The 12776-nt window shown below is 47.3% G+C and overlaps 1 protein-coding gene across 1 annotated transcript in view; it reads left to right on the top strand.

The window, feature by feature from the left end:
• Positions 1–219: 219 nt before the first annotated feature.
• The window catches only part of LOC140153472 (uncharacterized), a 51953-nt gene continuing 39396 nt past the window's right edge, over positions 220–12776 (top strand). The window contains exon 1 of the mRNA XM_072176233.1: positions 220–419. Within this exon, the coding sequence (XP_072032334.1) occupies positions 258–419 (162 nt within the window). The 5' untranslated portion in view covers positions 220–257. The remainder of the gene's footprint in view (positions 420–12776) is intronic.

The following is a 12776-nucleotide window of genomic DNA, read 5'->3' as shown; positions in this document are numbered from 1 at the left end:
GTTGCAAACTCGAATATTGAAGGGGGCTCCTGTAAACTCAAATAATAGTATTTACGCACACAAGTATTCCAATTAATAGTTTATTTTGATTCATTATGTATATTAATTTATCGTTTAGTGATTAATAGATTAATAAAACAAATAAGGTCAAACTTATTACTTGCATAACTTTTGTCAAGACACCAGACCAAAATAAATCCTCTCGATATCTCGACCCCGAGCCGCTGCTAAGGACGCTGTCGACTGCTGCTTTAAAAATGGATGACTGTGACTTGGAAAAATTGTCTATAAAACCAGGTTCTTTGAGCCCTAAATTTCACCGTAATACTACAGAATACAACGTAACAGTAGCTAGCGATGTCGACAAGCTTACCATCAGCTGTCTAACCAGTGACAGTAACGCATGCTACCAAATTTTGGTAAGCTTAAATACACATGTACACTTGTTTACACTTCTTACAGTTAAAGTTGTTTTCTTTAAACTTCCGTGGTCGTGCCTGTCCGTATCGCGTACACGAGCGTAAACACAAAAGCAATAAACAATCACGCTGATTGGCTGATCAATGCACTTGACAACAAGCCGGCTGACCCATTGGTCTTGGTAGCGGTAGCGTAGTAGGCTTACCTTGTCACTTCTACGCGATCGCAATTCACCAGTGCGTACCGGACCACGGAAGTTTAAAGAAAACAACTTTACACCATTTTTGTACACAGGCATGTTGATATTTACAGAACTAAAACCACATTCTGAATTTGAAATTGTTTATAATGTTCTATTTTCATCTAATAGCTAAAAACATTTGTTTACTGGTAAACAAACTAAGTAAACAAATTCAAATCTTAAATTATGCCATTAAAATTGAGTGTACTGTATTGCCTTCATTCTGGCGATCCTGACTTTTAGACCACCCGAGCTATATAAGGTACAAATGGCAAATTTATCATATTAAACTTTCGCAACAAGGTTAAACATGTTTTCAACTGTACAAACAAACCTTTTATTCCATCGAACAAGCTTTATATTGTTCCAAAATTCACGTTTTTATAGCTATTTTTGACATAAAAGAGCTGGTAACAAAACCGGTGATGCCAGCTACGAAGTTTTCACGTAGCACAACTTCAAGCGCTTGATGTACGCTCGTGTTGACGGTAATTTACGCTAGCGTATCATGCATATTCAAGCGCATTTGACATCGTTTAATACTGCGTAACACAATTCTGCATTTATTCAAAATGGCGAATTTCTCGAAAAACGTAATGTATTTTACCCCGTAATTTGCCTCATTACTCAAAACCCTGCCCTTTTTCACAATATTTCAGCTTCTTGGATATCATCGGAAACATAGATTAATAATATTAGGTAGGTCACTGTATTTTTAAAGATTTTTTAGATGCTTTTTACGATGAAAAAATTGATGTTTTAAGCTTCTTTTCAAAAATTGGTTTTAGCTTGTTGAAAAACGGGTAAAAAATTGTTTTTAGCTTGTTGGATATTTTTGCTTTAAATAGTTTAAAGCTTGACTCCTTAGATTAAACTTTTAGTTTAAGCTTGTTAGAATATTAAACCTTGATGAAATAGTAATATTTGAGCCCTATATAGCACGGGTGGTCTAAAAGTCAGGATCGCCATTTGTTTTTCTCGTTAAACCTACAAAAAATAGTGACCAAGGTACTGGTCCGTAGATATCATTTTGACTGAGAAGCATACATTGGTGTTACCATGGAAGTGGGGTTCTAATCTAATTGGCTGATTTGACACTCATATTACAAAAAACCGATAATCTGATTGGCCAATTATGTATCAAAGAAAGCATCGGTCAGCAGTGCAGAGCATTGCTGAAAGCTCTGTGTATGCCGGGTGTGTATGACGTTGCTCATTAACAGAGTGCCTGCGTCGGTCGACATCAGAGCAAAAGAGTGCCATATTTCTTCTTCTTCTTACGTGCACAGCATACCTCAATTTGAGTAAATTGTCGCACAGGCTTAATGTGCACAGTTTACCTATGCACGATCCTGGAACCTAGGATTTATTGCAGATATCAGAACCAGGCATGGTCCCCCATCTCTTTTCGAATAGCTCTGACACTTAACGTGCACAGGGTTTGACTCTACCTGTACATGGGAACAACAGCTTTATGTAACTTCCGAATCATGGACATCGCACATACACTACCTATAATCAGCACGTTTAAGCAGTGTATGGGGGTGAGAAGAAATTCTACAATTAAATTGAAGGATTCCCAACCATAGGAACTTTTTGGGAGAGAAGAGAATTTTCACCTAAGGCAAGCCCAAGGTTCAAACCCTCGTCGATTGTAAAACAACACGCTTGTGCGACCTAAGACCATGATTGGTCAATTCTCACAAGATACAGGCTCCGAAAGCGTGTGGTCTTTGCATAGTACGCTTGACAAAAACATCTGTGCCTACCCAAGTTGATTCTCATGATCAAGAATTAGACCATCGTGATAATTTTTTTTGTGATTTTTGGCTCCAAGCTTGCTTGACGAGCCATCGTGATCGCGTTAAGTGGACAGTGTATTTTGCTTAATTTTTCGGCCACTTCCGATGGTGCTTTTTTATGCTAAGGTTATTTCTGTGTGCGATATATGCTTTTAAAATTGAGTTCTAACTTTCTAAAAGTTATTTTTCAATCGATTGCACTCCATATTGGGTTGAAATGAGGTGGGAAAAGTAGTTATTTTATGAAAGAAAAGTCTGAAATGGTCATGAGAAACGAGCAGACTCAGTACACCGGTCGATCTTACCGTTTCCGATGTTGATTAAGATACTTCTTGCATCGATCCCGAGATGCAGAAAAACCAATAGTCATTTTGTCCCACATAAATGAATAAATAACAAAAACCCCCCGATCCCCCGGTGGACTCACCCAAAAGGTGACGTCTCACCATATGATCGTCTCTTATCCTCCTTGGTCTCCGACTGACACAGACGTGCCTATCGATTGTTCATAGCACTGTGTATCAATTTCTCGACCAAGGCGAGATATACGGTTGTAGTTTCACACCTTAGGTAAAACCAAACCGGTATTGTTCGGCTGAGGATAGTTTTGACGGCATTTTCTGGCGAAAAAGTGACAAAAAACGATCCAAAACTTAGCTACATATCGTGCCTCCGTTTGTATACGGGACACACGAGCAATTCAAAATGGCCGCTCGTTGACGCCATTCATTTTGTTTCCCACGTAAAACAACCATTGCAGCCTGTAAGTTACAATAGATGTTTGTACATACACATTGTATTTCATGTACGGTAGGTTATTGTTGCTATGTTAGGGTGATTACTCTATCGTTATGTCTTCATTACCGTCCGATAAGACGAGTTAATCAGATATTCATACGGTGGGGATTGGTAGGGACCCGCTGACATTTTAGTAATAAAGTTAATAGCCAGTCCTTACTTTACCACTAACGTTAGCGACCAGCCTCCGTGCTCAGGTTTGCTTACTGGGCTTGAGTCGCGTGTTGGGGGGTAGTGCCCCCTCCCTTTCTCCTCGCTTCGCCTCGGCCCTGTCGGGCTTGCCCTTCCCTGGTGACGGAGCGGGACTCACACCCGCTCTGTTTCACCCACAGGGAGTGCTCACGATCTTCTAGATGTCTTTCTTTTGCTTAGGACTCTCCGAGTTCCAGCTTGACGATTGGGATAGGCTCCATCATCGCCATAAGACGAAGAAGAAATCTACCAAGGGCACTGGTAAGGTCGACACGGTGGATTCTGCTGTGACAGCCCCTATGGGTCATGGCAGGTCTGCTTAAGGGGCTCCGGTCCCGGACAAGCAGGCGGTTCCTTCGGGGACTGCTAAGCGCGTCCAAAGGCTCAGCAGCCAGCGAAAGCACTGACTATACGTCGGAGCAAAGTAGCAGGCAGCAGAGCGGTAACCACCAGCGAAAACCCTAGCGGGTTTTGCAGCAGGAGGATACCAGTCGATCACGGTAGATTCTGCTGTGACAGCCCCTATGGGTCATGGCAGGTCTGCTTAAGGGGGCTCCGGTCCCCGGACAAGCAGGCGTTCCTTCGGGACTGCTAAGCGCGTCCAAAGGCTCAGCAGCCAGCGAAAGCACTGACTATACGTCGGAGCAAAGTAGCAGGCAGCAGAGCGGTAACCACCAGCGAAAACCCTAGCGGGTTTTGTAGCAGGAGGATACCAGTCCTCTAGCCAAAAATCCTCACGGGTTTTTAGCAGGAGGACACCCGCCTGTTGCAGGCATATCTACGGGCTCAAACAGCCACAGTAGTAGCCAGCGCCGGGCCGCAAGCAAGGGTACCCCGGGATTTTCTGGGTTGACCCCTAGCATGCATGGGTTCAGCAGAGACGATACCGCGGCTAACGCTGTGGGTGTAGTCTTAGCAGAACCAACTGGGGTTGTCACACGGCAGCGTTCCCATGGCGGGACCGCCGAGTGATACCCTGGGCCCTAGAATAGCTGCTGGCTGTCCACAGGGACTGGCTGGCGATTATTCAGGGGTTGGGCTGCAGTCTCTCACGGGACAGCGACCCAGGTGCATTCGGTGGCAGCTACAAAGACGAGCTACGGCTTGACTTCAGTGGTAGCCGCTATGCACCCGCCCATAGCTGCCGTGAGTGGTCCGCCACACACAGCGACCTTGGGCGAAGCTCTAGAGGGTACAGTAAGTAGCTTGAACAGCCTAGCTGATCAACAACCCACTTATGTCCTCGAGAGCCAGCGGAGCGTGGGTGATCCATTATCGCCAATGGGTCAATTACCCTCTCTTGATCGATCACTGTCAAATCAACAGGGCATAGCTCCATTGATTGACGCTGCCTATTCAGGTGGCGAGGTGATTGATCGGGGTATGCACGCCAGCTACCCGTGGTACTAGGCAAGCTCCCTCTAGCCAAGGGACAGCCGGTATAGCGGGTACCCATACACACGGCTTGATCCCTTGCGGGGAACGCAGTGAGGCATGGGTACAGTGGTACACAGCCGGAGCCCTCACGGGCACCTACGCTGGAACCACGCATACAGCGGTACACAGCCGGAACCCTCACGGGTACCCATGCTAGTATCAGCGCCGGTACCACGCCAGCACACAGCTTGATCCCCAAACAGGGAACGCAGTGTGGCGAGGGTACAGCGGTCCACAGTTGGGAACCCTCAAGGGTACCCACGCTGATACCGCACCGGTACCGCAGCACCCGCCTTGGTCGCCACAAGTCTCTGTGGCAACAAGGGGGGGGGGGGGAGGCGGTGCTGGTACTGCAGTACCATGGGGTTACCCTGGTGGCGGATCCTTTCAGGGTCAGCTGCCGGCTGGGTATGCCCCGGGGTACCCGCCGCAGGGTGTTTCTTCCACGGCCTAGCACCGTGGCAAGTGTCGCCTAGCGAGGGCCACGCAGTACCAACATCAGCTGTTGACCAGGCCAGCCGGCATGGGGCTAACCCAGATCTTGATCAGGGTAGGCCCGTGCTGCTAAGCGCTAGGACGACGGCTGCGAGAGCATGCGGACCCAGTGGTGCCATGGCGGATACCTCAGGGTCTTGCGGGAGTACTCCCTCTTCTGCTGGCAGGTAGTCGGCGAGCCACACAGTGGTTATGCCTTCTTACCCGCTTTCAGATGCCCGTCCTCAGTTACCGTCATCATCGGAGCATGATACGGATACTGTGGGCGAGGGAAAGGAGTCGGAAGCTGAGTCCGGTAGTGACATCACTACAATCTCCTTCCCCGCTGCTCCCCGAGGGGAGCAACAGCACTGATCTTCCTCCGGACACCCCCTAAGGGGGAGTCCATGGAAGAGGACCAGGGGATCCTTGCAGTATGATGCTCAGCTGCTGCTTCCTCACAGGGGGCGCCTGCACTCTCCGTCCCGGCAAACCTCACGCCTAGCTCTCGTAGGGCTGTCGGGCTCAGGAGAGCGCTGACGCCGCGTGCTTGCACGCCTCTGCGTGTAACGCGGAGGACCACGGGACCTACCTGAGGGGATCCGAGAGGGACCCAGATGTCGTCAAGCGTATCACGCTCAGACAACATCTGAGCTCTTCCGCGAGGTGAGCCTATTAGCGGTGCTAACAGCCTCAACGAGAGCTCCATGGGCCTAGCCCATAGGGTGTCCACTCAGCGCCGGGGGGGTGGGGCCTGCCACTCCAATCGCTCAACGCGATGGAAAGGCAGGGTCCTTTTTCTCTTTGGATGCTTCTGCGCTACGGTGGAGGACCGTGCAAAGAAGCTACCAACGGGAGCACTCTGAAGAAGTCGGAAACTGCCCTTACCATGGGTAGGAGCTCCGACTTCAGCAGGCCGTGCACCACCAACAGTACCCGAGCCCACTACCTCTGTAGCACCCATTTCTGGGAGGCGCAAGGGTAGCACAGGAACAGCTGGCAAGCCCGAAGAAGAGCAAGCGCTCTTCCAAGGGAAGCTAGGCAGAGCATTCCTGGGGGCTCAGCGGTTTTTCCACAGGGGATCTCCCAGTGGACGACCGCTTATGGCTTTCACCCAGAGGTGGGAAACCATCTCTTTGAGTGCCTGGGTATGGTCAGTGGTGAGTGGGGGTTACAGACTGGCAACCCAGTCTCCCCACATTCGTCTGCACATTTCAGAGGTCCACAGTAGTGCCGTCAGACGGCCCCCAGCGTCGGGCACTACTGACAGGGATCACACAGTAAGATCGACCGGTGTACTGAGTCTGCACCACTATTTGTAGGGGCCCAGATCACCCTCACGGAGGGGTTCAGCGGTGCTCTCACCCGAGCGGGTGACGAACATGGTGCGGTGTGCCTGACTCTTGGCCGAGTCTCGGGCAAAACCCGCTGTGGCATGGATGAAGGTGGTAGGCCTAATGGCCAGTATGGTAGACCTCGTACTGTACTGCCGTTTCTACGTTAGGCTTACCCAACTACACCTTCTAGCCTGCTTGCAGGCCCAGTCGTCACCAATATCCCTCGCGGTTCCGTTGTCGGAGATCGCGCGAGAGAAACTCTGGTGGTGGACCCATCAGCCCAATTTGACCCAGGGTGTCAGGTTTCCTGCACCCCGGTATGTCACGTGTGTACGACCATAGCGCCAAAAGCGGGGCTGGGGGTCCACATCCACGGAGACTCCGTCTCGGGCCTATGGGGGCCATAGAGACAGAGTTTCACATCAACCTCCCTCGCTCACGAGGAGGTGATCGTGGAATCACATACCGTTGTCCTGACGGATAACACAACCGTGGTAGCCTACCCCAACAGACAAGGGGACTCCGGGCCACCACGATTGAGCCTGCATGCACGACACCTGATAGGGTGGTGCAAGTTCAGGCAGATTACGATGAGAGCGATACACATCGCTGGCGTCACCAGCATCCTCGCGCACAATCTGTCACGAGGAAGGGTGTCGGGACCAGCAGAATGGTCCCTTGCTCCGCAGGTCGCTCAGACGATCTTCAAGGGGATGTACCACCCCTCGAAAGATCTGTTCGCATCTCATCGCAATCATCCACTGCCGGTGTACTGCTCAAGGGTCGCGGACCCCCAAGCATTCACCGTGGACGCTCTGTCCATAGACTGGGGGGGGATGACAGCGTATGCAGTCCCTCCGATCTCACTACTCATGAGGGTGGTGACTAAGATCGGGTGGGAAGACTGCATTGTCATTCTGCTAGCGGCAAGGCCGCTGGCACTCCCCGAGGTACCAGATCTACTCCGGATGCCCGGAGCGGAGGTACCCAGTCTATCACTAGAGCACCTGCAGTTAGCTGCATGGCCCTTACCAGGAACGCAGCAGCGAGGGATACTTTTCATCAGAAGCTGTTTTTCTCATCGCCGGGCTAGACGGAAGTCTACCCTCCGTGCGTATAGCCAGAGTCTGGCTCCATACTACGCTTGGTGCAATGAGACAAATAGCTCTCCCGCTAGAGCCTCTGTGCTGCTAGTTCCGGAGTTTCTGACAGAAAAGTTCCAAGCAAGACTTCAGCGGGCCACTGGGGCCAGCTATAAGTCAGCTGTCCTCTCCATTCACCGAGGTTTCGAGAGGGTCGACTATCATAACCGATGGTTACCTTATTAGTCTACGCCTCGACGGTATGTTCAACGAGTGTCTACCAAAAGGAAAGTGATCCTCCTAAGGGATCCCAACACAGTCTTAGATTACTTTAAGGGTCACCCTTTTGACCTTCCGTCCAAAAGCGGCGCTTAAATACATAACTCTCAAGATGGCTTTCCGGTTTGGCGTTGGCTTCGGACGGCGGTGCTGAGTTGCACACGGTCTCGAGGTTAGCTTCGTGTTCACAAACACTGGAGCGACACTGTTTCGGGCGCTCTGTTCTCGTGACTACTGAACGGCGCGGTGCATACCGACATTCGTCCCTCTCCAATCCCCAGGGTTGGGCAAGGTTCGGCTGAAGCCAAAGATAGGCTGGGGTGTCCGATAAGGCGCTGCAGCACTATTTCTTCCGAACACAAGCCTTGCGAGGGACTCACGACCGCATTCATCACCCTTACAGAGCCTTTCGGTCCAGCCGCTGTCGCAATGGCTGGTCCAGGTGTTGGTGGGGTCCGGGGATCGCGAAGGTTTCGCGTCCCACCCACCCACTCGACACGAGCTATCTCATCATCTTGGGTATACCGCTCGGTTGTCCCTTGAGGAGATCTAGCAGGCGGTGTCCCGGAAGCCACCTTCGCCCTTCTCTACGATACTTCCGCTTACGTTAGTAATCAGAGACGGGCGGAGGTTTACCGGGACATTGTTCGGGCGATCATAATACGGTGGTGTACGGGTACCAGGTTTTCAGACTATACAGAATACTCAGCATGGTAAGAACCAGTGTCGCTATTCTTAACCACCAAACTTATTAAGTAAGGAGGTTTATGTCTGTGATCGCGTGGTCTTTTTTGTTTTCCCGACCGTTGGGGGAAAATATTTCTGACCTCGCGAAAACCATCGTTACCCGCTCCCCATCCCTGATCAGATGCTGACCAATCTTGTACCTCCATCCGTCGGTTACTTGCTAGATCGATCTTTCAGATGTTGATGCAAGAAGTATCTTAATCAACATCGGAACGGTAAGATCGACCGTGTACTGAGTCTAGTCCCAAACAAAAATGTTTGGTAGACTCATAACCGGTGCGATCTTACCTTTCCGATGTTGATTATCCCGACCCCGCCACCCCTACAAGTTTGGTCCGGTAGGGGATCCCAAGTCGGATAAGGGATTTATCATATGGTGTGACGTCACCTTTTGGGTGAGTCCACCGGGGATCGGGGTTTTTGTTATTTATTCATTTATGTGGGACAAAATGACTATTGGTTTTTCCGCATCTCGGGATCGATGCAAGAAGTATCTTAATCAACATCGGAAAGGTAAGATCGCACCGGTTATGAGTCTACCAAACATTTTTGTTTGGGACTAATTTCAATCGCTTTGCTTGGTTCCCTGTGTGTGCTAGAGATTATTTTGGTCTGTATAATTTAAGTTGTGAGAAGATGACGGAAATAGACGGATTGCACTATTTTTCTTTGGCAAGTCAAGTGTACCTGTTATCTGAACACGGACCGAAAAGTCATGCAAGCTGTTCGTATTTCGTCACGCTCTTTGTAGATTTAATTGTTAGAATATAGTTAAAAACAATAAATTAAACCATATTGTGGACATGATTCTGAGGAAAAATTATATTTTCAATGGGATTTACCCCTCTTCGCAAAATTGAAAATTTTTCCTATTTTTCTATAGCAAAAACAGTCTAAATAAATGATGTTCCACTTTGCCCAACAATTTTATACTTCAGAATATCAAAGATTAATATGTTTTCTCCTGAAAAACAACATAGTTTTTAGGCCAGGACTTCAAGACCACGGTTTATTTGATGTGACATCGACTGTGTCGACCAATTTCGCCATTTTTGGCTGTTTATTTTGGTTTCACCACACAGGTCATGACCTTACGGCGTATTGATTGATCATGTTGATTCTGATTGGACGGTCCCAAGGTCATCACAGTGAACAATGAATAATTCATAAGGGGGTGGCAGAAATAGAAAAGTTGAAATAAAATGTACATAATTATTGAATTAAAATGTGACTGAAATTAGTGGTTTCAGAAATCATTGATCATGTTGATTGAAAGTTGCCAAGTTTAATGTTTTGCTCTAGGCTGTGCAATATTAATCATGAGCTAAGTTTTTGAGAGAAATCAAAAGGAATGTCAAGCAATCAATGACAGCCTGGGGGGGATCACTTACAAAAATATTCCCCAATCAGAAAAAGTTACAAAAAAAAAAAATAATTTGACCGGATTGCTTCTGGAAATTAGTAACAACTGTCGTATGGGCATGAAACTGGGGTGGGTACAGTCAACATTTATAGCCAAATTTAGTGAAGGTCATTTTGGGGTCACCAGAGGTCATCTGAGGTCAAATTAGTAAAAACTGTCGGATGGACATGAAACTTGGTGGATACAGTCAACATTTGGAGTCAAATTTTTGGAAGGTCATTTCGGGGTCACCAAAGGTCATCTGAGGTCAAATTAGTAAAAACTGTCGGATGGGCATGAAACTTGGTAGCTACAGTCAACATTTGGAGCCAAATTTTTGGAAGGTCATTTCGGGGTCACCAGGGGTCATCTGAGGTCAAATTAGTAAAAACTGTCGTATGGGTATGAAACTTGGTGGGTGCAGTCAACATTTGAAGCCAAATTTTGGGAAGGTCATTTCAGGGGTCACTGGGGGTCATTTGAGGTCAAATTAGTAAAACTGTCGTATGGGCATGAAACTTGGTGGGTACAGTCAACATTTAGAGCCAAATTTGGGGAAGGTCATTTCGGGGTCACCAGGGGTCATCTGAGATCAAATTAGTAGAAACTGTCAAAAGGGCATGAAACTTGGTGGATACAATCAACATTTGGAGTCTCATTTCAGGGTCACCAGGGGTCATCTGAGGTCAAATTAGTAACAACTGTCGGATGGGCATGACATTTGGTGGGTAGTCACCATTTAGAGCCCAATTTTTGGGAGGTCATTTCAGGGTCACCTGAGGTCATCCAGGGGTCATTTGAGGTCAAATTAGTAAAAACTGTTAACATTTAGAGTCAAATTTTTGGAAGGTCATTTCAGGGTCACCATGGGCCATCTGAGGTCAAATTAGTAACAATTGTCGTATGGGCATGAAACTTGGTGGGTACCAGAATGAAAGTCTGCAGATCCGTCGGATAACGCTTTTCAATGGGAAATGAACTTTGCTGCTTGGATGATGTTACAATGAGGCTAGCATTTATTCCGTATTGAAAAGCGTGTTCCGACGGATCTGCACTCGACAGCCCTCGTACAGTCAACATTTGGAGTAAAATTTGTGGAAGGTCATTTCGGGTCACCAGTGGTCATCTAAGGTCAAATTAGTAAAAACTTTTGAACGGGCATGAAACTTTGTGGACTTTGTCAACATTTATAGCCAAATTTTGGGAAGGTCATTTTGGGGTCACCAGGGGTCATCTGAGGTCAAATTAGTAAAAACTTGTATGGGCATGAAACATGGTGATACCGTCAACATTTGGATTCAAATTTTTGGAAGGTCATTTTGGGGTCACCAGGGGTCATTTGAGGTCAAATTAATAACAACTGTCGGATGGGCATGCAACTTGGTGGGTACAGTCAACATTTGGAGTCAAATTTTTGGAAGGTCATTTTGGGGTCACTAGGGGTCATTTGAGGTCAAATTAGTAAAAACTGTCGGATGAGCATTAAACTTGGTGGGTACAGTCAACATTTGGAGTTACATTTTGGGAAGGTCATTTCAGGGTCACCTGAGGTTATCCAGGGTCATTTAAAGTCAAATTAGTAAAAACTGTTATATGGGCATGAAACATGGTAGGTACAGTCAACATTTAGAGCCAAATGTTTGGAAGGTCATTCCAGGGTCACCATGGGTCATCTGAGGTCAATTTAGTAACAGCTGTCATATGGGTGTGAAACTGTGAGTACAGTCAACATTTGGAGTCAAATTTGTGGAAGGTCATTTCGGGTCACCAGGGGTCATCTGAGGTCAAATTAGTAAAAACATTTGGACGGGCATGAAACTTGGTGGATGCAGTCAACATTTGCAGTCACATTTTTGGAAGGTCATTTTGGGGTCACCAGGGGTTATCTGAGGTCAAATGAGTAAAAACTGTTGGATAGGCATGAAACCTGGTGGGTACAGTCACTATTTAGAGCCAAAGTTTTGGAAGGCCATTTCAGGGTCACCTGGGGTCAACTGAGATCAAATTAGTATAAACTGTCGTATAGGTATTAAACTTTGTGGGTACAGTCACTAATTAATTATAGCCAAAACCTTATTCAGACAACACTATTCTTGACATTGGCTTATGTATTTTGATACATTTTGATCAGTTTCGGTCCATTTGGACCCATTTCTATCCAATTCCACCAGATTCGATTCATGTCGCTAAATAGTAATTCCCTAAATTGATTGATGTATTCTTGTATGCTCTGCAAATGAGATAGCTACCAACCAACCAACCAGATGTACCCATTGAATGTGATCTGTCACATTGCAATTTTTGGAAGGTCATTTCAGGGTCACCGGGGTCATCTGAGGTCAAATTAATAAAAACTGTCGTATGGGTATGAAACTTGGTGGGTGCAGTCAACATTTGAAGCCAAATTTTGGGAAGGTCATTTTGGGGTCACCGGGGTCATTTGAGGTCAAATTAGTAAAACTGTCGTATGGGCATGAAACTTGGTGGGTACAGTCAACATTTAGAGCCAAATTTGGGGAAGGTCATTTCGGGGTCACCAGGGGTCATCTGAGATCAAATTAGTAG

This window comes from Amphiura filiformis, chromosome 5 (assembly GCF_039555335.1).
Source record: "Amphiura filiformis chromosome 5, Afil_fr2py, whole genome shotgun sequence".
In the NCBI taxonomy this organism is placed as follows: Eukaryota; Metazoa; Echinodermata; class Ophiuroidea; order Amphilepidida; family Amphiuridae; genus Amphiura; species Amphiura filiformis.
This window is presented reverse-complemented; position numbering and strand designations above follow the sequence as displayed.